General features: G+C 39.3%; 1 protein-coding gene across 1 annotated transcript; it reads left to right on the forward strand.

Moving 5' to 3' along the window:
* Window positions 1–20,210: 20,210 nt before the first annotated feature.
* On the forward strand, window positions 20,211–23,759 carry LOC147901646 (pentatricopeptide repeat-containing protein At2g33680-like). Its single transcript, XM_087375251.1, has 2 exons — window positions 20,211–20,267; window positions 20,534–23,759. The coding sequence occupies exons 1-2, from the start codon at window positions 20,217–20,219 to the stop codon at window positions 22,778–22,780; spliced, it is 2,298 nt and encodes a 765-aa protein (XP_087231377.1). The 5' UTR covers window positions 20,211–20,216; the 3' UTR covers window positions 22,781–23,759.
* The last annotated feature ends 548 nt before the right edge of the window (window positions 23,760–24,307 follow it).

The following is a 24,307-nucleotide window of genomic DNA, read 5'->3' on the forward strand; positions in this document are numbered from 1 at the left end:
CAACATTTGACATTTTATTTATGTCGATGCAAACCATGCACATTTGTGAGATTTGGATGGACTACCAAATCTATGGGAAAAATGAATGAAAAACATTGAATGTTACATAATTACAACCCCTCAAAAATTCCCAATTATCAGGATTTTACCAAATTCTTTAATATGGTGTTTGCAGGGCATGGTGTTCCACATAAATTTTGTAGTCTTGTAGATGGAAGAATTTTGAAGATGTGCACTATCCCATGTAGTTGGGTAGGCCTTGGTTTAAAGCCACTAGAGTGAAGCAAGATTGGGGTTCATCTATGATCACAATACAGAATGGTAAGAAGAAACTTAATCGCAAGTACAACTCTAAAGAAGAAAGAGCAACCCATCATGGCACAAGGAGTGAACATGGGGATAAAAACTGATGACACTAAGGAGCAAAAGCTCCGAGATGCAATTCCGTCGGTGGTTCAACTATTTGAGATAGATCTATAAGAAGTATTTCAGCAAAGGATCCAAGGAAAATAGCCCATAGTAGAGGTTCATACAATAATAGTGGAAGATCTAGTGCTAGATGAGGTATTTGAACGAGAGGAGGCTCAACCCGCCATATCAGATCCAGAATTGGATAAGGGAGGGATAGCACTATAGCAAAAATATGGAGAGGAATTAAACTTAAAGGCCAAATTGGTATATGAAGACCAGCTATGAAGGACATCCCAAGTGATAAAAGATGATTTGGAGTAATTTAATCTAGGAATAGAGGATAATCTAAAACCATTGAAGGTGAACGTGTTTGCTACATGATAAAAAAGATGGGATTTGGTCCAACTACTGCAAGAATAGAAAGATTTTTTTTCATGAGAGTACATAGACATGAAAGGAGTAGATCCAATCCTCTGTGTTCATCACATCAATCTAAATAAAGATTCCAAGACCAAATCCAATAGCGTTATTGGATGAATCCAAATTTTGCAAAGCAGGTGAAAAAGGAAATTGATAAACTATAAAGGGTGGGATTCATCTATCCTATGGATAAGGTCACCTGGCTATCTTTGATAGTCATCATTCCGAAGAAGGATGGGAAACTCTAGATTTGTGTGGATTACCAAAAGCTGAATGTAGCTTGCAAGGATCATGGATCCATTTCCCCTGCCTTTCAGTGATCCTTTGTTAGATGCTATTAATGGGTCATGAAATATACAGTTTTCTAGATGGCTTCAGTGGATGCAACTAGATCTAGATGGCCAAAGAGGACAAGGATAAAATGGCATTTGTTATGGAATGGGGAGTTATGCTAGCAACATAATGTCATTTGGGCTAAAGATTGCACCGCCAACATTATAGTCATGGATACATAAGGTTTTTGAACCGTACCTGACCACCTTCATGTGGGTGTTCTTGGATGACTTTAATGTCTTTGGGAGAAAAGCTGACCATCTAGGTCAATTTTGTTTGTGTTTTGATAACTTCCGAAGTGCCATGTTCAGCTTGAATCTAGCAAAGTGCACTTTTGTAGTAAAGAGAGGAGTATTTCTAGGTAACATCATTTTCAAAGAAGGAATGGCAATTGATCCCCAAAAGCTAGAAGCAATCCAAAAGGCTAAGGTTCCCTGGAATGTCAAGGAATTGCAAAGGTTTATGGGCCAAGTGAAATGGCACAACCGGTTCCTATGTTACCTATCATATGTTTGCTAGGCCCATTACCAAGTTGACAATGAAGGATGTTTTGTTTATTTGGGGGGAGGAATAGGAAAAAGTGTTTTGGTTACTAAAAAAGGTTTTGGTGGTTGCCCCAATACTATACACACGAGACTGGAGTTTGGATTTCCATGTGTTTGTGGATGCATCGAATATTGCAATTGGCGTAGTGTTGATGCAAAAAGCCAGAAAGTCTAATATCATCCAATGTATTATGTTGAGGATTAATGTCAACATCATGTGATCATATGTGCATAGCACTAACCCAAAAGAGTGCTAAAAAGGAAAGGGTTGGAAACCCTAACCTTAAAGGGGTTTATATATATTCATTCGTTTCAACTAACTTAGTGTACAGTTAGTCATTTGTGGTGTGCTCTCTAGCTGTGCCCTCACTCCTCATCTCCACTCTTCTCCTCTCCTCTCTCCATATTTGTTCATGTTAGAGCTCCCTTGCCTTCCGCTCTACTGAGGGAGAGATCAAGATTGAGAATTGTACTTTACGTGCTTCTCTTTTGTGAGAGAAATTCCATCCATGGAAAAAAAAAGTCCATTTTCCTTAAGATATTTATACTCTGTGTGTGTGTGTGTGTGTGTGTGAGAGAGAGAGAGAGAGTGACAGAGAGATTTGTATGTGCATCATTATTGAAAAGGAAAGATGCCCAGAGGACTTCCTTTGTGTAGAGTGATAGAGAGTTTGAGCAAAGAGTTAGTGGATTCAAGGGATATGTTTGTTGCATAGGGAGAGAGGATTGGAATTCTCATCTACCCAATTCTAAGAGGGAGAAAAGCGTATTCTGAGAGGTATCTGATCTTCTTCTTTTGAAGCCTATCTACAAAACTAGGCCACGATGGCCTACAAGCACCTGTGATTCTCTCCCTTGCTTCTACATTGACTAACAACCAGTCTTTACACAAAAAAATACTAAGGTGTGCCTACACAACAAAGGGAGGCACAACAAGCGTAGCTACTAAGCTACATCTGCCTCAGTCTACAACATTCTGTCAATACCAAATTGACTCACAACACTCAAAGGGGTTCTACTAGCAGCAACAAAGGAAGAAGCAAGTTAGACACTTAAAGGTGACTGGCATCTTAGACTTACTCTCAAGGGATGCTAGCATTACATCAATAGTCAACCAAAACCAATTAACAAACTCTACAACTAGTACTATCTCTACAAGTAACAGGCAACAAGGCAAGAAGTGCCTCATAGTAGCAAACCAACTAAGCTACTCTAGCTTTATCAATAGCAAAGGTAGACAAATATATGATACAAAGCCTACACCAACTACTATCTATAGCATGGCAAGGCGAGACAGCATAGCTTGGTTCCAAATGACAACCACCAACCAAGCAACCTCGCAAGCAGTGCAACAACAACCTTGCACATGGCTCCACAGCACTGCATGCTCCAATGACATCCATCAGACAACTTCAACAAAGACGAGCAACGCCTACCACTAGCGCGAGTAGGTGCATCTTCGCCAACTTCAACGAGAAGCAAGCGACACCAGCTTCTCCACTAGTTACCCCAAGTTTTGCAGAGCCAACAATAGCGACTTGAAATGCATGACGAGCTTCATGACTACCTGCAAGCAACCACACAAGGATAGCAACACACAATAGTGACCTAAACAACTTCACAACATCCTCCCACAACCATAGACGACTAGTAGTGTAATATCCAACTAGCTTCAATGACATTAGAGTAGCCCAAGCTATAGCGCCATAGCCACTGGCAACCTCCAAGTAGAACACCCATAAAGAAATGCCACAATCAAGCATCAAATAAGACAGCTCCAATAAATGCCTATAGCTCACGGCTTCTACACAACTAGCATGACCACAACCACTTTCACGGTGCTACAAACACAAAGATGACATGCAAGACAATGGTGCACAAGAAGTTGCCTTGAAGCTGCATCAATAGAGTCCTTTGACGGAATCTAAAGATTCCAAAGCATCACAAAAGATTATGTTTGCCTAGACCTTATCCTATCCCCAAGGTTACCACAACCTTGGACTTGGTTGGGGGACATGGGTGCAATTCAGAACAAGCCTACACAGTTATCATGTGACAATCAGAGTTGCATGGCGAAGCCTAACTACCATGTCAGCATATCTATCTACTCAACCTACCAACTTAGCATAGTGTCACATCACATTGACATGTCATCATTGACTACTCAAACCACCACAAGAGCAAAGCCATGTCACCTGCCACAACATCAAGGCCATGTCACCCCACCACATTAGCTACCATGCCATACATGCCACATCATCATTGCCACACATCATTAGGGCATAGCCCCTGCTAGGCATAGTTACCTCTTCACAAGCGCACACTTTATGCTACATGTGCATCCACTTGCCACATCATTAGTGCTTCACATGCACACCCTTGCCAGGCATAGTTTGTACATGTGAAAACAATTGCCACATCATCACATGGAGTATATTGCATTTCTATGTTTACTACCAGTTCAGATTCTAGTTGATACATACACTATTTTGCAATTGATTCCGATAGTGTTTTTCACAAGCACTCTGAGTACATTTCTTGCATCAGGTCTACCTCTAGCAACCTCAATTTGGAGGCATTTGCTAAGTTAGACAATTCCAATTATGGCACATGCAAATACCGAATGGAGACCATTCTTGTACTTCAAGACAAATGGGAGTATGCTGATGGGTCTACATATCGACCATCTAGTGTACTAGTAGCAACTCCCACCATTGCCGCTGTCGCAGCACTAGCAAAAAGGGCCTACTTTCGTGTTAAATGTGTTTACACTTGTAATAGATCCTTCCATTTCTTGAGTACAAGGAGAATGGGACAAGAAAAATGAATATGCATATCATTTGATTAAACAGAATGTGGAAGATGTCATGCTTGGACAGCTGAACACAATTAAGACATCAAATGAAGCATGGGATATGTTCTCATCTCTTTATGAGTCTAAGAACACATCCAACATTCTCACATTGAGAAACTAGATAAACTAGAGTTTCCACAACATTAATGAAACTCGTCATTTTCAAGTCACCTTGAATGGACTAGGAGAGGGATACGAGAATCTAGTCCAAAGTATTGCCATTCAATGGCAAATTCCAATACTAGAAGGATTATAGTCTCAGTGTTACTTGGTGAAGAACCCAAGACTCGGGCTATTCAAGCACATACATATCATTCCAATGATCAAGCATTCATAGCTTTAGAAAGAGGTAAAGGTAGAGGTAGAGGCAAAGGTAGAGCATTTCAGAGAAGTGGTCATTAGCATCAAAATCAGCACAACAATAATAGCATCCACAACAACATCAGCATCCAAGAGGAAATCATTCCAATCAAGGAAGATTTCAAGGAAGAGAGAATGCATCCACCAACTTGTCAAATAGTCAGTGCAACTATTGTCATAAGTTTGAACACTATCAAAGAGATTACCGCAAGAAGCAATATGACTAAGGAGGTCAATCTAGCAGCAACAATTGAGGGAATTTCCATGGAAGGGGAATCACCAATAGTGGACATTCAAGTCATAGTCATTATGCTAATGGACCTCAGAGTATGTATCGTGCAAGTGAGGATATGTAGAAGATTAAAATCGCATACATTGACATAGATTGTAATTCCAAATGGGAATGCATCTATCAAGTTGATCAAGCAGATCAAGTTACTACTTTGATAGCGGTGCATCATCTCATATGATAGAGCATCAAGAATGGTTCATAGATATGAAACCATTATAAAGACCCAAGAATGTTATCTACACGGCAGATAACACACCAAATCTAGTTCAAGGGAAAGGCATTGTTGTTGGCATGCATAGAGCATGCCACGTGTCCGATGGAACACCCAGTGTGGGGGGTCCCAATCCCTCGCCTCCTAGCCATGCATGCCTCTCTCTCCCACCAAAAAGTCTTGGGAGGGATAAGAGAGAGTCTTCAAATAAGCCTTTTGTATTCAAGGCCCCGAAGAGGGCACATATGCATATGGGATTATTTCCCAATATATCCACATGTCGACATCATGCAAGACCCCCTCTACAATTCATCAATTAACCATGTCTAGGGGTGAAGGCCACCACCTCTAACACCCCCTTGTGGACAAACCCCAAGGTACAACTAATCAAACCAAAGGCGACCCCCAACCAAAGCAAGGAGGGGCCAACCAAACAAGGCACATGGGACAAATCAAAGTCCATGGCTACACAAAGATAAGCCTACACGAGTAGCATGTAGCCAAAGCCCATGGGAGTCAAATCACAATCAGTGCCTTCAAGAGCCACTACTGCCGTTGCTATGTAATAAAGTCACAAACAATGCACCGCCATGAATACTCAGTCTCTGTTACCACACAGTCTGTCACATAGTCTGCAGGTTCAGTCCTACTTTGATACCATGTTGGCACATGCAAAGCGTGCCACATGTCAGATGGAGCGTCGAGTGTGAGGAGTCTCAATCCCTTGCCTCCTACCCACGCATGCCTCTCTCTCCCCCCAAAAAGTCCCGAGAGGGATGAGAGAGAGTCCTCAAATAAACCTTTTATATTTAAGGCCCCAAAGAGGCTCCAAAGAGGTCACATATGCATATGGGATTGTTTCCCATTATATCCATGTGTCGCCAGCACACAAGACCCCCTCTATAATTCATCAATTAACCATGCTAAGGGGTGAAGGCCACCACCTCCAACAATTGTTCCTATGAACAATTTCATTGGTACAAAAGGATTGGTAAAAGACATACTCTATGTTCCAAATCTCAACAAGAACCTCTTGTAAGTTGGTCAAATGATGGAACACAACTATCGAGTCATCTTTGATCGAGATGAATGCACTATTAGAGACACATACAAAAGGATATTAGCTAGTAGGAAAAGAAATCAAGGAAGAACGCTTGTTCAAAATGATAGCTTTAGTACTAGACTTGCATGCCATGTCAGCTTAACAACAACCGATGCCACTTTCTACAATATGGAATAAGAGATATGGTCATGTTAATTTCAAAGGCTTGGCAACTGAGAAACCAGAATATGGCAAGTGGAATTTCGAAAGTATAGTTTCTAGGAAAATTTTGCAAAACATGTTGCTTGAGTAAACAAAAGAGAACCAATTTTGGTAGAAGCTCCTCTCAAGCAAGAGGTATTCTTGATTTGATTCACATAGATGCATGAGGTTATGCACAGATCCACATCATTAATGGTTTGCTATACTACCTGACTTTCATCAACAATTATAGCAAATATTGTTGAGTATATTATCTAAAAGAGAATCTGAAGTATTTGCTAGATTTCAGGATTCAAAGCCATGGTTGAGAGCTAGATAGGCAACAATATCAAAGTCATGAGATCAGACAAAGGAGGAGAATACATGTCTTCAACATTCATGAACTTTTATAGAAGTAATGGCATTTTACGACAATTCACATGTGCAAATACTCCGTAGCAGAATGCAATAGCTAAAAGGAAGAATGGAACTTTAGTAGACACTACTAGAGTAATGCTCAGTGAGAGAAGCATCTTCCAAATTAGTATTGGGCAAAATCAATTGCCACTACAAACTACTTACTTAACCGATTCAAGGTATGACACCTTATGAGGTATTCACTCGAGATAAGCCACACATTGGACATCTCCTCATAGCTGGTTGCATAACATATGCCCACATACATGACAATCATCCACAGAAAGCTGAATATGAAGTCACATAAATGCATCATGGTTGGCTACAATGAAGAGAGCAAAGCATACAAGTTAACCATACAAGTTGTCTGATCCCATCAGGGATGTTTTTATGGAAGCTATACTTATATATCAATATAAAATTGTGGCAAAAGTTTATCGAGCTAATTCTTTTAGTTTCATAATCTTGATAGAACATATTACAATTTTACATATTTTCTTTTGAATTTCAAAGACAAACTTGTAGATCTTGGTAAAACTTTAAATTTTTTCTCATAAAAGTCTCAAATCTTGGTGAATGTTTCAAACCTTTATTTTTATCAGGGCATACAAACTTTTGACATGAACATAAAAGTTTCACTTCTTAACGAAACTAAGAGGAAAAAATCATCCATTGATCCCGTCAACCGAAAACTCATAATCTCTAGAATTGATTGAAGAATCAAAATGGAAAACATCAAATACAAATGTATGGGATGTTCAATGTATGACATCTTGCCTATTCATGGCCCACATACATCCTTTTTGTTAGGTGAAACCAAAGTTTTCTTAGTCCAAAATACAACAACAATATCCTGCCACTCCTTGCTAATCACATCATTTTGTTGCCTCTTTTGCACGACTACAAACGTAATTTATCTTCCTCCTCATTTTGCAAATGATCTCTACCTACATATAATTACTCTTAATAACCTTGATGTTGTAAAAATGTTAGTTTCACCTCTTGTTCCTACATTCATCAACATCATTAGGCTACTCCTTTTCAAAAACAAGTGCTCTGAAGAATTTGGAAACTTGACCGCTTTTGTAGTGAATTAGGGAGACCATAAATGAGTTCTTACTGGGTTTTAGAATCCTTGTCGATTTTAGAATCCCTGTCGATTTATAATCCTTCTAGGGATTATTATGAAGTTCCTTCACTTGTGGATGACTTTGAAGAAGCTGAAAAAATGTCCTTCTTGGTAGTATGATCCATAGCAGTATTCAAGGTGTTGAAATACTTCACAACATCATTTGCAATTTTTTCATGTCATTGTAACCAACACTGTTAAACTTCCACTTCCTTCTCCTTTTCTATGTTGCTCTTTCCTCCTAGAAGATTCATAATGTCTTATGATGTTTTTCACATTCAGAGAACCAATTACATATTCTATGGAATTTAAGACATCGTGCATTGCATCGTAGAACTCTAGAGGACTATGATGGCACACACCTTCCACAAACACGTAGCATTACATGAATGGCTTTTCCCTTTGAAACTGCTTAAAGCATGCCCCAATCTTTCGCAAAGCTTTCTACGTGTGTGCACCTTCAATGGAGCAACAACTAAGGTGTATATGAGGAATTTCATGGCAGCACAAAGAGAGAGAGAGAGAGAGAGAGAGAGACAAGTGCTTAAGCGAGAAAGAGCTAGAGCTGGAGAGGAGAGGGGGAGAGAATGAGAGAGAGCGAGAGAGAGAGAGAGAGAGAGAGAGAGAGAGAGAGAGAGAGAGAGAGAGAGAGAACCAAGTACGATTGTCCAGACTATTTTTCTAGCACTTAGCATCTCATGTCCCAGATAGTGCTATTCAGTCCACCTAAACATGCATCCAGCCTCATGTAGCATATCAAATCCAAATGCCAATACGTCTAGCATATCAAATTGCAAGAAACCATATAGATAGTTCACATGTTTGGTGCAACATTTCATAGTCACATGCATCAAAATAAGCATGTTATGAAGTTAAAGATAATTTGCACCAAGTTTAGAGCATGATCGCTCGTTTTTTGCTATCATTTCTCAAGGGCAAGTTGAGTAGGATAGAGAACTTAGGTGCTCCTTTTTCAAGGGGGGTATTTGAAAACATTGGGGGACATGGGAAAACCTTAAATCAAACCAAAGGGGAAAGTTGTATAAAATATCATTTGGCCTCCATTTGTAAGTAGAATTGTACATTGCAGCTTTCTACACTTTACTCTCTCCCTCACTCTCCCCCTCTCCTCTTTGACTTCACATGGTACTAGAACCTTCCAATGGATCTGATAGCAGAAGTGAGAGAGGGAGAGGGAGAGAGAGAGAGAGGAGTGCACACGATGTAGCTACCTGTACTCTAACTTGTATTGAACATGAACATGAAGATATACATGTGTGAACCCCTTAGAGTTAGGGTTAGGGTTAGGGTTTGCCTCCAATGCCTTAGAGGTATGGTGCAATTTACACCATCCTCAACACCCCTTCTCAAATTGCACTGGGTAAGTAGAGGATACATGTACAAGACCTTTTTGTGGTTTGTTTGATGCATATGATAGCATCCAAAACTGGAAAAGAAAACTAAAAAAAAATTAGAGTAGGATGTACATATGTGAGCATAGTAACTATGTAGCGGAAGCATGTACAATGAGTACAACTTATGATCCTGTACATAATGTGGATTTCTACCTCTTAAGTTGTGGGTCATCCAAGTTTGCCTTTGGGAACAAAACCCAGAAGATAAGACGAAAGAAAGAGGAAGGAAATATGTAGAAAGTGAAGTCCACTTGGTCCAAAGACTTGTCAATTTGCGTCGAGAACTGTGTAGGGCTCCATGCTGAACATGTCAAGGTTGAACATGTCATAAGTCACCATGGACTGTGCATCTTCTTTGAAAAAGAGGAATCTGGATGTGAATCTAGTCGATATAGCTATGGCGATGTGACTCGGTAGGTCGTGACATATGAGTGTCACCAACCCAAAATAATTGACAGCAATGTCAGAGGTATGCTGCAGTAGAAGTATAATCTGTCAAATGATGCGGGGTCGATGAAGACCGCATAGTTTGTGTGGACAGAGTGATCCAGGGGCTGAAAATCTGGGGTCGAAGGTACAAGTGTGATACACTACTTTGCTGATGGAGAATAGGCCTGTAATATTGACAAGGTATGGCAACCTATCAAACCTGTATGCTCAACTATCATGAGCTGAAGGTCCCAGCATAGTTTGATTCTAGTGATGTATAGCCGTCACATTTATGCGTGGATCTGACTCCATCTTTTGCCACAAATGCAGATACTTAGTAGGAGTTTAGTGACCATGCATTTTTTAAACAGGTAAGTCCTCAGTACGAGGCACTCACATCATGCAGAGATATATACCACAACACATTCAGCTCTTCAGGTGATTCCATTCCACCATCCTAAGGACTTACCATCAAATTTGCCTCATGCTAAGGGCTTACAAAGAAGTGTGCCTCATGGTGAAGGCTTACTGCGAAGTGTGCCTCATGCTGAGGGCTTATTGTTAAGTGTGCATGATCAGAAACTGTGGGCTGATCCATGCTAACATGTGAAACATCTACATCTAATTCAAGACCAATGAGGCTCGAGTCTGCATCATAGACTAGTACATGTCCTATGGCAACGAATGGTCAAAGTAGGTTCTCTTTCCATTCACGGACTTGGTCTAGAGTCATGACTGGTGTATCATCAATTGTGTGATGTGGATAACTCCATGCTGGATGCAGTCTGGTGCTCTGTGCAAGAGGCTTACCCATGTACTAGCGAGAGTGTCTACCCATGAGAACAATGTGTCAGAGCTGCCACTGGGGGGCTAAACGGTCAAAACCAAGTCATGTGAGAACAATTGTGTGCCAAGGATCAAGTCTATAACATAATGATGATTGACAACTGTGTCGGGAGTAGCCAAGAGGTAATTGTACAAGGCTGATGTATGTGTACAGGTACCAATGCCAAAAATAGTAAATGAATATGATTGTCCATGGGTGGCATGTGTGCGTGCAAGAAGAATGCAACAATCCTGAATCTGAGAAGGATAACTCTACCAAGTGTCAGAGTGAGGGATGAACTGCCAAATGCCAAGAGAATTGAGCTAGTGTTAGATGTGTGAATGTGTACAGTGATGATAGATCCGATGGGACTGACGCCGGTGGGAACTAATTGGGTAATGTGGCAATGGCTGACTTGGCCTAAAAAAGATGATGTGGCCTATGGTGAGGTGGCAAGATGAGGTCACATGCAAAAATGCATTGTGCGTGTATAGAGACAAGTGTGCCTAGAAGGCACATGCTGACTGGATTAGCATTTGGCTTTGCATCTTCAACAAACATCATAGTCCTAATTATTCTCTTGGAATTTGTTATAGCATCTAAGCATAGGCAATACCTGTCTTATTTGGGCCACACACACTCGCGTGGTCTAATTGAGCCTTTTCGCTCATGTATCATATTCCTTTGCCTTGTCTTTTGTGTATATGTCACTAGTTCTCTTAGACATTAAGCGATATTGGGATGCAACAACCACTAGAAATCACCATTTAGATATAGCTACAAAGAATATCCAGCTAAACTTGAGCAATCTAACCACTTATATGGTTGTCTAACCAGCGTGGTTTTTAGTTTCAAGAGAACCTAATTCTCTACTTTTGGTGGATGGGCCCCCTTGAAGTCTAAACATGACCTAGAAATAACATAAATGAATTTGAAGGCTAAATATGACCTAGCAAAAGCATCAATGAATTTGGTACCAGAGTCTATGATCTGACTCTGCATGCTAGAGCTCAATCTAGATCCAACTTGAATGTTCATGGTGTCTTTTCCCCCTCTTTTTCCATCCTAAGATTTATTGTTTAAACATCCATATCCCAAACCTTTGGTCTTTATGCTTTGGTGTATCATAAATCATTTACTTAAAGATTCAATATATAGCATCTAGTCTAGACCTATTGGAGGATGTTTTGGCCTTTCTATGACTCAAAATTAGATTTCCAGCCCTTTCATACATTGGCATGCTTGGATAAGCATTTAGGACAAAAAACTATTGTGTATTAGGTGAGAACTATTAGAGGTTACCCAATTTGAAGATTCCTTGAAAAAAGACCATATTTCTAGTAATTTTTTTGAAACAATGATAAATTTTACAATGTCTTTTTTTAATAAAATATAGAAATTTAAGGTTTTCAATAAATGAGAAAAAAAATGTAACAATAAGTTAAAAAATTTACATGATTTTCCTTGGTATAATATATTCAGAGATAGTAAAATTTTACTTTTGCTATTTTTATATATATTATTCTTTACACATTCTAGTTCAAAAAAGTTATTAATTCATTGTTGCATTGAATTTTAGTACAAACATTTTTATGTATTATTTTAATTTTTAAAATTATTATAGTGATAAGAAAATTTTAATTAAAAAGTGATTCTTTAACAAAAAGGAGAGTAGTAGTACTAAGATAATCTCAAGAAAGTAAACTTAAATTTGGCATATTATAATAAATCTCTAATATAGTTGCATTAAAAAAAGATGTAAGCTTAAAAGCCACACCTAGGTGCTGACTAGTGACTTTATCAAATACAAGAAAAGTACTTTACAGGTAAAACATATTAAATCAATGATTTCTAAAAAATTTAAATTAGCAAATGGGTCAACCACTAGCATGAGTAGATGCCTCCAATCAATTTGATAGGCTACATGACCTACATTTGATTTATAAAATGGCAGTTATGGATGTTTGAAGTTTGGTAGCTTTTCAAGGCCTTCATGTAATTTCAATCCCACATGTAACTTTTGTGGCCATTTGGGAAAATTTCCAATTCTTGGGATTGAAATTGCATGAAGCCCTTGAAAAGCTGCCAAACTTCAAACAACCATAACTTTTATTTAATAAATTGAAGTAGATCATTTAGTATATCTAATCGATTTGGCAAAACACGAAGCAACTACTTATGCTATTGGTTGACCCATTTGATCATTTCAAAAATTACAAATAATTAATTTAAAAAATTTAACCCATAGAAGTACTTTTCTTGTATTTGATACAATCACTAGCCAAGTTTAAGCACCTAGGTGTGGTTTGTTATCTTATATCTTTTTTATAAGCATAAGATATAAGAGATTTATTATAATGTGCCAAATGTAAGTTTACTTCCTTAAGATTAATAGGTAATATATTTATTATAATATGTTAAGTTTAGTATACTTTGATCACAAGTGACTCTTTTGTTTTAAAATTTCAAAATTTGATTAAAATGTTATATTTCCCCTCTTTTGTTTATTTAATTTTAAGGCTCAGATTGGATTAGAACGTAGGCTCATGTTAAACCGATCCCAAAGATGAATTTGCATGAGCTTACAAGCTAATCCAATCCTCATGATCAGATTATCATGTAGGCTCATGCTAATCTAATCCTTGGGATCAGAGTAGCCTATAGGCTCTTGTAACTCTGAACCCAAGGACTGGATTCACATACAGTCTCTTGCTAAACTGATCTCAGTGACCAGATTAGCATGTAGGCCGTAGCATGTAGGCCGACCCTAATCTGGATCCCAGGGATCAGATTAGTGTGCACTTAGACATTAATATGATCCCAAGGAGAAGATTAGCATGTAGACATTAATCTGATCCCAAGGATGGGATTCACATGTAGGCTCACCTTAATGCCTACATGGTAATCCGGTCCTAGGGACCGGATTAGCATGAAGCCTCCCAAGATTTGCATAAAGCCTCCCAAGATTTGCATGAGAATTGATCATAATTGATAAAATAAATAAGGTTTTTTCCTTCTTTATCACAAACTTTAAAACTAAAGAAATGATGAATCTTTCTAAAAGAATTTGCATGAAATCCAAAAGGCATCAAAATGGAATCTTTTAATTGTACTTCCTTCTTTGGATATGCAGCCATTTTGTTTACATGCATGGGAACCTATCAATGGTGGGGGTAGGAAGATGCTACAAACTTTAAGATCTTATGTGACACTACAAGAAGCATTTTCCCACTCTTTGCATATATTTTTATGAAAGATACAATGTTGCATTTTAAAGCTCTTCAACTTTTTTCAAAGAAGTAGTTCCATTTTATATTTTAAAATGTAATGTATCATTGAAGTCTAGTTTATACATAATGGTTTGACTCCATAAAACTAATATACATGTATATTCTATATACTTTGTTAAATCATTTATTGGATTGAATGTTGTCTTATAGAATTTGAAAAATAGTTGGGTCTTATCTACCTCATGAATGTTGAGTCAAAATAGTTACACTTTTACAGTAGGACAATTCATTTTCTCCTATTCTAACTTCATATACTTTGAGAGGATACTTGCTTATTATATTAAATTCTTGTCGTTTTGTTAAAATAAAAAAATTACATAAAAGTTTAAGGTACACTATACAAGAAAATTGCTAAAAAATTCAAATGTTGCAATTATTAAAAAAGCCATGTGTGTAACTTTTTATGCTTTGAAGAATGATTAAAATTATGCACTCTTTAGAAATTCACAATAGTTTTTTGTTCAACATTTGGACCTTTTATATATATATATATAATTTTTTTTTCATAGTGATACTGTGCAGAACTTTTTGGAAAAGTTATGAAAAACTCTCTATTTTTTTACCAAAAAAGGGAGTATTCCATTTTTTTCTCATTTGTGTGCAATGTTACCCACACCATATGCAATAGTGTTACAATCTTTTCCTCTTCCTAGGATGAGGTGTTGGATGGGGATGTGCACTTTGGCCTTCCAAGAAGTATACGGACTAACATCACCCGTCCTTCATGATGTTTATGGAAATCATTCTGAGTCCATAATTTGACCTCTAGAGCAATCCTTTAGGTGTAGCATTCTGACTTTTTATCATCCTTAGGGCTTAAAATGCTTGTTTGGATAGCTCTAACCCAAGTTTTTCAAATGGCTTGATATTCTGATCAATCTAAGACCTAATATGGATGGTTCAAACTTGGTTCTGATCTCAATTTGTGATAGTTTCTGTAAGTTCTAATTCATCTCACCAAATTTGATGAACTCAAGCCTCAGGCCACTCAAGAAAGGAAAGGTCAATCCAATGAGCAAGTGTTTGCATCCTCAAACAAAGTCAAAAAAGAGTTGTTTAACCCCCTAGAAAGAGACTCAAACTTTTTCCAAGATGTATTTCCTTGAATGATATGGCAAAGGAATAAACAAATATATATTAACAATTTCATTCTCATAGTTATTACTATGCAGTGAGCATGGATTGAGCTCTATCCTAGTTATAAGTCATTTTTGTATCTCAAATATTTTCTCTTGCAAACATTATGTCCTTGGTACAAAGCCATGGCATGACCTTCTTTTAATAACACTCCAAGAAAAATTGGTAAACTTGTTGCAAAAAACTTGATGTAAAGTACACCCAAGCTAGTTCTGATTCAAAATGGAGATCAAGAGTAATCATGATCATATTCAAGATAAGTCGGCTCTCTATGACACAATTATTGTTCTAGTTGGTTCTTTTGATTAGAACCACCATCTAGCAATCTTGAACATCCATGATGAGGATGAGATCAAAGGACCTAATGACTAAATAAATGCAAAAGATTTCTCTTTGCCAAATCATTTAGTAATGGAGTGAGGAGGGAAAATATCTTTCAAGAAGAAGGATTTCTTTGATGTTGTCATCATGAACCACAAAGCTGGTGCCAAGTATGTATTTGAGTAGCCATTTGAGCCCCTTTCAATTGGTTGCTTGATTATATAAAGATAATAGTCTTGAGCATATGTTATATATGCACTCTCTTATTGATCACTTGGTTTATTTATTATGAATAACTTTGCACAAATGCATTAGTAATTCAATCTTTTGCATCTATGCATAATTATAAGAAACATGACATAATTGCAATTCACTGATCTATATCTATGCATCATTCAATGAGGAAAAAACACACCCATGCATCACTCATCTATATCCATGAATCATTCAATGTGTGAAAACAAAGTATTCATGCATTTGTTAGTTGAGTCCACGCACAATGTCATGTGCATGGGGAAAGTAATGCATTTGCATCCATGCAACATTCCACTACACATTCAATTGAACATAATACATTTGCATAAGCTATAATGGTCAACAATAAGGCCATCGTATCCACATATATACATACCCATAGGTGCATGTATGCACATGCACGTGTGTGCACACAAATGCATGCATGGGCGCGTGCGTGCGCGCACATGCACGTGCACGTGCACACACACAACTGAACAAAGTGAAAAAACATAAGTTACAGCACGTTTCAATTTCTTGGATCTTACTAACTCAATCCAAATGCATTTCTATGATAAAGCAATACAACAATTTTCATACCAAAAGCATGCTTGGCCTGGTTCTTTCCTACCTCCATCTAGCAAAACGTTTTTGAGACAAGCCAAATGCAAGGATACTATTGAGTATACGCAAAAATCATCCAAGTAAATGGTAATAAACTCGATCAAGTAATCTCAAAAAACCCCAACCATGAACCTTTGAAGAGTTGATGGTGCATTATGTAGAGTAAGTGGCATAACTTTACAGACATAAGCACCCCATTTTGTGATAAACACAATCTTTTGGTAATCCTTGGGTGCTAGAGGAATTTGGTTATACCCATTGTAGCCATCCATAAATAAGTACATCTTTTGACCTGTAAATTCAGTTAGTGTGAAAACCCCACTCATGTAATAATTGCATTATATCAACAAAAAAATGGATTGAGGAAAAATGTAACACCATATGGCATTCAAGTAGTCATGCTTTCAACTTTACATGCATAATGAAGACAAGCACAAAAAATGCATGTGCATTCACACACAACTATATAATTTTGACTAGTGAAAATTTTTCAATGCATGTCCATTCACACACAACTATATAATTTTGGACTAGTGAAAATTTTTGAACTCTATAATTTGAACTTAAATGTTGATTAACATCCATTAAAGGGGCTTGAATTTCATTTTTGAAGGTTTTCGTGTTTAAAGAATGAAAATCTCTCTCTCTCTCTCTCTCTCTCTCTCTCTCTCTCTCCCTCCCTCCCTCCGTCCGTCCCTCTCTCCCTCCCTGTGTGTGTGTGTGTGTGAAACCACTAGTTTAAATTAATTCAATGTACAACCGCTACCATCCATAGTGTGGCAGCTAGATGCAATGGGAAAACATTTCTAAAAAATGCAGAGAAATGTCACCTATATGGTAGGCATCATTGAGGGATGTATGCAAAGAATGCCTAGAAAACGTATATGTATCGATGGAGGCATGGGAGGATATATGATTATTTATATCATGCCAGATGGTCCAAGTATGCAGTAAATCTACCCCATGAAAACAAAGGGACATAGTTAGTGAGAGGGATTGAAATCTACACACACAAAATTGTTTTTTTGGAAAGAAATGTACACAACACACATTAAACTGCACGTTTTGCCCTTGCCTCTTGGAATTGCCTGCCCACGAGCATCCATGCTCTCTTGTACATAAAACGATGTATGCTACAACTCATATTTTATATTTCGAAAGAAATATGCATAACTCTGATCACACAAAAAGGACAATGAAGCACTATAAGAGAACGATCATGCATGGATCCTACTTCGCTAGTATCAAGTTCACATGAAAAGCTAGCTCCAGCTTGGGTTGCAGGCAACATTGCAAGCAAGAGATTTCTCCCATTGGATGTGTTGTTGGTGTTGTAGCTGCATTTAGATGGAAGGTGCTGATTTTTCTTCTCGTCCTTTTTTGGGTCTTTCCAATGTTTTTGCCGTGAGGATAGGAGGTCATGCTAACGTCACAAAAATTAGGAGGAAATAAGCGTGAAGATAGCATTCCATAATTTTCGTTCAAAAGCAACCTACAATCGGTCCTCAAATGTAATCACAATCTTCAGAAATTTCGCAGAGCTTTACAAAATGATCGTTCTCACATCGATGGTGACTTTTGAAGGCAGAAAAATCTCTAGCGTTGAGTTTATCATCGCGGGAATGTCCTCTTAATTGACTCTTGAAGCTTGTAGAGGCCATCCTATTGACTACCGTGGGGACGCCCAAGGATCATGGAGTGCCCGGCCATGGGGTGGACATAGTCTCTAAACACCCTTAATACATAGGGAAGCTGGTTCTCAAAGAGCAGGGGATACACTTGCTTGAGTGTGGATCAAATCATCAGACGATCCAGTTTTGAGTGATTTGCAAATTTCGAGTCAAGGCCAGATGCTTTCAATGCACCATGGGCGGACATAATCTGTAAACACTCTGGTTCTCAAAGAGAGCATGTCCTCTCAGGAAGGGCTGCACTTGCCTCCAGATGAGACAATGCAGTTCCGAGCTTTTGGTAAGTGATTTGGCGAATTTCGAGCCATGGCCGATATGCTTTCAATGCACCATGGGCGGACACAGTTTGTAAACACCCTTAATACATACACAAGTAGAGAGCATCTCCTCTCAAGGAGAGATTACACTTCCCTCTCGATGAGAGATGCAGTTCCGACCTTTTGGCGAGAACTGATTTGCCGACTTTGCGAATTTTGAGCCATGTGTGACCGTGCTCTGTGTTGCTGCATCTGGGGATTCGAGGAACTAATGAAGAGAGCAAGATGAGGCAACAAGCGCATCGAATCACATGATTAACCACACAGTGGAGCATCGTTCAAACAATCGGCATGTCGAGGGCTGTTCACATATTGCCTAGTACGTTCGGGAGACGATGCTGGAGAGCTCCAAAGATGGTCTTGACTCTTTCGGAATATCGGTTGCTGAGCAAACCTTTAAAGCCGAGATCTTTTGAACGATGTTATTCAAATTAGCGCCTTGCCTTGCCTCAGTTGCCTCGATTTTCCTTCCCTTCGACTGCCACAGATTGTACCTTCAACGATCAAGTCAAAGCTACAGTTTAATATATTAGACTGTATATTGCAATCTTTAAATTTATATTCACTATTGTCTCTTTCATTCAGTCTTTTCCTTTTCTTTCGTGCGTTTTTTTGGACTGTCATCTTCCAAATGTGTATTTTCTCAGTCACCTCACATTTCAGAGCATACCCATGTACCGTTGCAAGAGCAGGGTAATTTAATGAGTCCGAGGCACTTGTTTTTATTCATCACTTATAGTGCTTGTAGACATTTCTTCAATAATTGCGAGAAGCAGACCTGGGGTGTTGTGAAGGAGATCAGTTGCTTTTTGTTCATGCATAAAGAGCAGTGTATCTCTATGTAGACTCGACGATCCATGAGGAACCTTCCCAGGTGTTGCTTAACTGTGACGTGCCAAGGATTTTGATATGTGTGACGTGACGGACGATTTTGATGTGCAATGTTTGCGATGGAGGCATCGCTAGTCATTTTTCGTTTACATTAGAGAAGACAACTCAAGGACATTGCAAGGGCTTAAGGGCTTATGGATGGTACACTGTGATTCTCACATGGTGGCGGGAAATGCTGACTGTGCTGGTGTTTTTGGAGTTTTAAAGAAAATTTGTAGGGAGGGATGGCTTCATAAGGCACTTCAAGCTGTGGAACGACTGGACCGTTTAGGGATTCCTATGTCCACCGATATCCTTTTTCATCTATTGCAGGCGTGTATTAAAAAGGGAGATCTGGCTGCAGGAAGGAAAGTGCATGCACTTATTGTGAGGACAGGATTTGAGTCAAATTCTTTTTTGGGAAGCCACCTGATCCACATGTTTGCTGCCTGCGGTAGTTTGTTGGAAGCAAACCAAGTGTTTAGCAAGCTGCTCGAATGGAATGTGTTTACATGGGGTGCCATTATTTCGGCTCATGCCAAGCTCGGACAGGCTAAGCAGGCGATTGAATTATACAAACAAATGCAACAGTCAAGCACTAAACCGGATGGACATGTGTTTGTTGGGGTGCTTAAAGCTTGTGCCAGTGCACCTGCTCTGACACAGGGGAAGCTGATTCATGCTGACATCATTGAGAGTGGTTTTGAGGCAAATGTGTATGTCACGAATGCCCTTATCGACATGTATGCAAAATGCGAGAGGCTAGAGGATGCCTATAGAGTCTTTGACAAATCACAAAAGAGAGATTTGGTAACATGGAATGCGGTAATTGCGGGATATGCCCATCATGGGTACTATTGTGAATTGTTCCAACTTTTTCAGCAAATGCAGTCAGAAGGTATGAAGCCTGACCAAGTCACATTTGTTTGCATTCTGAAAGTATGTGCTAGTGTAGGGGCCCTTGATCAGGGAAAACTGATTCATGCTGGCATCATTCAAGCTGGGTTTGAATTTGATATGTTTGTTGGCAATACCCTTTTGGATATGTATATTAAATGTCTGAGCTTTGATGATGCGCACAAGTTGTTTTTAAAGCTATCAAACAGAGACGTTGTAACATGGAATGTGATGATTGATGGATATATTGAACATGATGATGGTCAGAATGCTCTCAGAATGTTCCAAGAAATGCTACAGGATGGCATGGAGCCAAATCAGGTCACTCTCATCAATGCCTTGAGAGCATGCTCTATCATAGCAGGCCTGGATCAGGGCAAGCTGCTTCATGCTCGGATAATTGAAAATAATTTTCAGGCAAATGTGGTTGTTGGGAACACCCTCATAGACATGTATGCCAAATGTGGAAGCATTAAAGATGCGGCTGGGGTGCTTTACAGGTTGCCAGAGAGAGATGTCGTGACATGGAATACAATCATTACGGGATATGTAGAGCATGGGCATGGCAAGGGGGCTCTTCAACTTTTCCAACAAATGAAGCAAGAGAATATTATTCCAAATATGGTTACATTTCTCAGCGTTCTGAAAGCATGCTGTTACCAAATAGACTCAGACCAGAGTAAGCTAGTTCATGTTCATATTATCAATGGTGCTCTTGAAATTGATGCATCTGTCTGGAACACTCTTGTGGACATGTATTGCAAATGCGGCTACATCGACATTGCAAGAAAGGTCTTTGACACAGTGCCTGAGCGAGATTTGGTGACATGGAGTGCAATGATGTCAGGATATGCACATCATGGTCATGGTCATGAGGCTTTCCAACTCTTTCAACAAATGCAACAGGAGGGTTTAGAGCCAAACAGGGTCACATTTCTCTGCATACTAAAAGCATGCTCCAATACATTGGCCTTGGAACAAGGCAGACGGATTCATGCTCACATAATGGAAACCTGTTGGGGGTTGGATACTGCTATTGAAAGCACTCTCATTGGCATGTATTCAAAATGTGGAAGCCTTGAGGAGGCAAGTACAGTTTTTGTAAAAATGCCCAAGCGAGACGTGGTGTCATGCAGTGCAATGATTGGTGCATATGCCCAGCTTGGGCATGATCTTGCGACCACCCATCTGTTCTGGCAGATGCAAGAGGAGGGTATGGAGCCCAACTGTGTGACATGGAATGCCCTCATTTCAGGGTATGCACACCATGGACATTTGCGAGAATCTTTTGGACTTTTTGAGTACATGCAACAAGAGGGACCACAGCCAAATTGGTATACGTTCATCTGCCTTTTGAAAGCATGTTCCATTAGTGGAACCATAGATCAAGGAAGACTAATTCATAAACATATTGCTAAAAGAGAATTAGAGTTCGATTGTGTTGTTGGGAGTGCTCTGATTGCAATGTATGCCAAGTGTGGGAGCCTTGATGATGCCTACAAGATGTTTGATAAATTGTCAGAGCGAGATGTGGTCACATGGAATGCCATGATTGCAGGATATGCCCAGCATAACCACTGTCAGGAGGCACTCAAACTTTTCCAGCAAATGGTACAAGAGGATTTGAAGCCAAATAAAACCACATTTGTCAGTGTACTGAAAACATGCAGCAGCACAGCTGCCTTAAAGCAAGGCAAGCTTGTTCATTCCCATATTCTCCAAGGTGGTTTTGAGTTGGAGGTATGTGTTGGAAATGCCCTTATTGATATGTACAATAAGTGTGGGAAACTTGGGGAATCTTGTAGAGTTTTCGCCTTGTTGCAAAAGCGAGATGTGGTGACTTGGAGTACAATGATGGCTGGGTATGGTCAAAGTTATGATTATAAGCTGGCTGCACAATGCTTTGAGGACATGCAGCAAGAAAGGCTAAAGCCCAATGATGTGACTTTTATATGTCTTCTCTGTGCATTCAGTCGTGCAGGCCTTGTAGAGGAAGGCTGTCACCAATTCAAGTCTATGCAAGATCATTGCATTTTGCCAAGGGCAAATCATTTTAACTGCATGGTTGACCTTCTTGGCCGTGCAGGGCGTCTAACAGAAGCAGAAGACTTACTTCAGGTTTTGCCATTCCAATGCAATCTTGTGGGTTGGACATCTTTGCTTAACCACTGTAAAACACATGGCAATGTGGAAATAGGGAGACACTGCTTTCATTCTATGTATATTATTGATAGTAGATATGCTGGTGCATACACAGTCATGTCGAACATTTATGCTAGTGCTGGCATGCGGGAGAATGCAGGTGACTTAGAACAGGTGAGAAAGCTAGCAAATGCATGGAAGAAGCCAGGAAAGGCCTTTGTTGAGATTGGGAATAAAATGTATGAATTTACTGTGGGAGACAAAAGCCACATACAGACTGATGGAATCCTTGCAAAGCTTAAAAGGTTACATGAGCAAATGATCGAGGAAGGTTTTATGGTCCTTAAAATTGCTGATGCTAGTGTCAGTTGAGCACATTAGAAATTCCAAAGTATTTATGCCTCGAAGCGTTTAATGGCTACATGTTGCTGTTCATTTCGAATTGCAGTCATATTGCCTTGAATTCTTGACGAGTGCTGAATGATTGTCTTCCAGTCTACTTTAATGGTAATGAATGCACATGTGCAGAACAGATGTGGACTGAATCTTGTTTGGGATGCTTTTGTATTTTGAAGAGCCTTACTAAATGGTCAGCTGTCTAAATACAAGGAGCCTAGTACCAAGTTTTGTCTTTGAGGCTTCTCGTGAAACCACATGTACTCCATTAATCATACAAACAGATGGACGATTTAGAATTCAAGTTGGAGCTTTTACGGCTGGCTTAACTTTTCTTGATCTGTGTTGAATAGTGGGATTGTCATTTGCACTAGATGATGCACACCTGGATGGTGTAGAGAAAGATGGAGCTGATATGCAGTGTACCATCTAGCTTTCCTTCAATTTGAGTCGCATGGGCCTACAGGGTGTGCACAAATTATACATATGGATGGCTTGCTCATGCATCTCAGGTTTGGAAATGTCAGCTGGACGTTGAATGTGAATTTCTTAAAACCCGCATGCCTGTCTTTGCTACACACCCACAGATATATTTGGGATCCCTGTGGTCCACTATTGTGAAAGTGCCGCAGTGTCCAGGTCACAAGTCCCGAATTTGTGGGAATCTCTCAGAACCACTAGGGAGAGTGAGAGGGTATGCAATCTCTCAGATCCATAATCTTTCAGATCCATAAGTGAGATTGAGAGGGTATGCTGATGCCGATCTTGTCTCTATTCTTTCTGATTTTGAATAAGGGAATCTTCAGGGTGTAAATGTGATGACTCCATCAGTAATGGAACAAATGATACTACAGGAATCAGAGAGAGACAACTTTGGCATGACACACTCGAACTAGATGTTTGGTTGGTCAGCTTGTTGTCAGAATCCTTATGCGATTGGTTTGAGGGGGATTAAAAGGAGCATCTGTGGTTTCCTGGCTTGTTCGTTTGCTTTGAGTTTATTGTATTCGTCCATCTTGCCATCTTGAGTAGAAAGCTGCAATTCTGACAAGAAGGAAACTAGAATCATCGATCCATACTTGAAATAGAAAACCATCAACAAAAGCCATGCCATCTCTCTTTGCTCACATTGTGATGCATTAAATTACCTAGGTGGCAGCTGTTGCTGTCTGCTTCCGATGGACGACTTAAAGCCCTCCCACCGTGGTGATTATCCTGTCGAATGTGCTTGCTATTGCTGTAGAAGTTTCTCCTTCATTCCAGCACTCTCCTCCATGTGTCCCACTCTAATGTGGACAAATGGCCACTCTGCTTTCTTTCACTCACTGCAATTGTCAGAAAAGATGTTTGAAAAGTCTATGTAGAGACTTGCCTCTTGATCAGAGTGCTTGATGAGCCGGGTGATTGACTGTTTTTGAGACAAATGCACCTTTGAAGGTGAGAGAAATATTGTGGGGCATGAAAGTGTGACAATTTATCTGAACAAGCTGAGAGAAGCACGTA

The sequence above is a fragment of the Dipteris shenzhenensis genome, chromosome 5 (genome assembly GCF_047967505.1).
Source record: "Dipteris shenzhenensis isolate YYH24624 ecotype China chromosome 5, Dip_SZ_1.0, whole genome shotgun sequence".
NCBI lineage: Eukaryota > Viridiplantae > Streptophyta > Polypodiopsida > Gleicheniales > Dipteridaceae > Dipteris > Dipteris shenzhenensis.

Bases quoted from the DNA above. Each gene is read 5' to 3' on its own strand.
- LOC147901646 (XM_087375251.1), top strand. From the start codon at position 20,217: ATGGGTACTATTGTGAATTGTTCCAACTTTTTCAGCAAATGCAGTCAG. The intron at 20,268-20,533 runs GTATGAAGCCTG...GATGATGGTCAG, and splicing joins TCAGCAAATGCAGTCAGAAG to AATGCTCTCAGAATGTTCCA.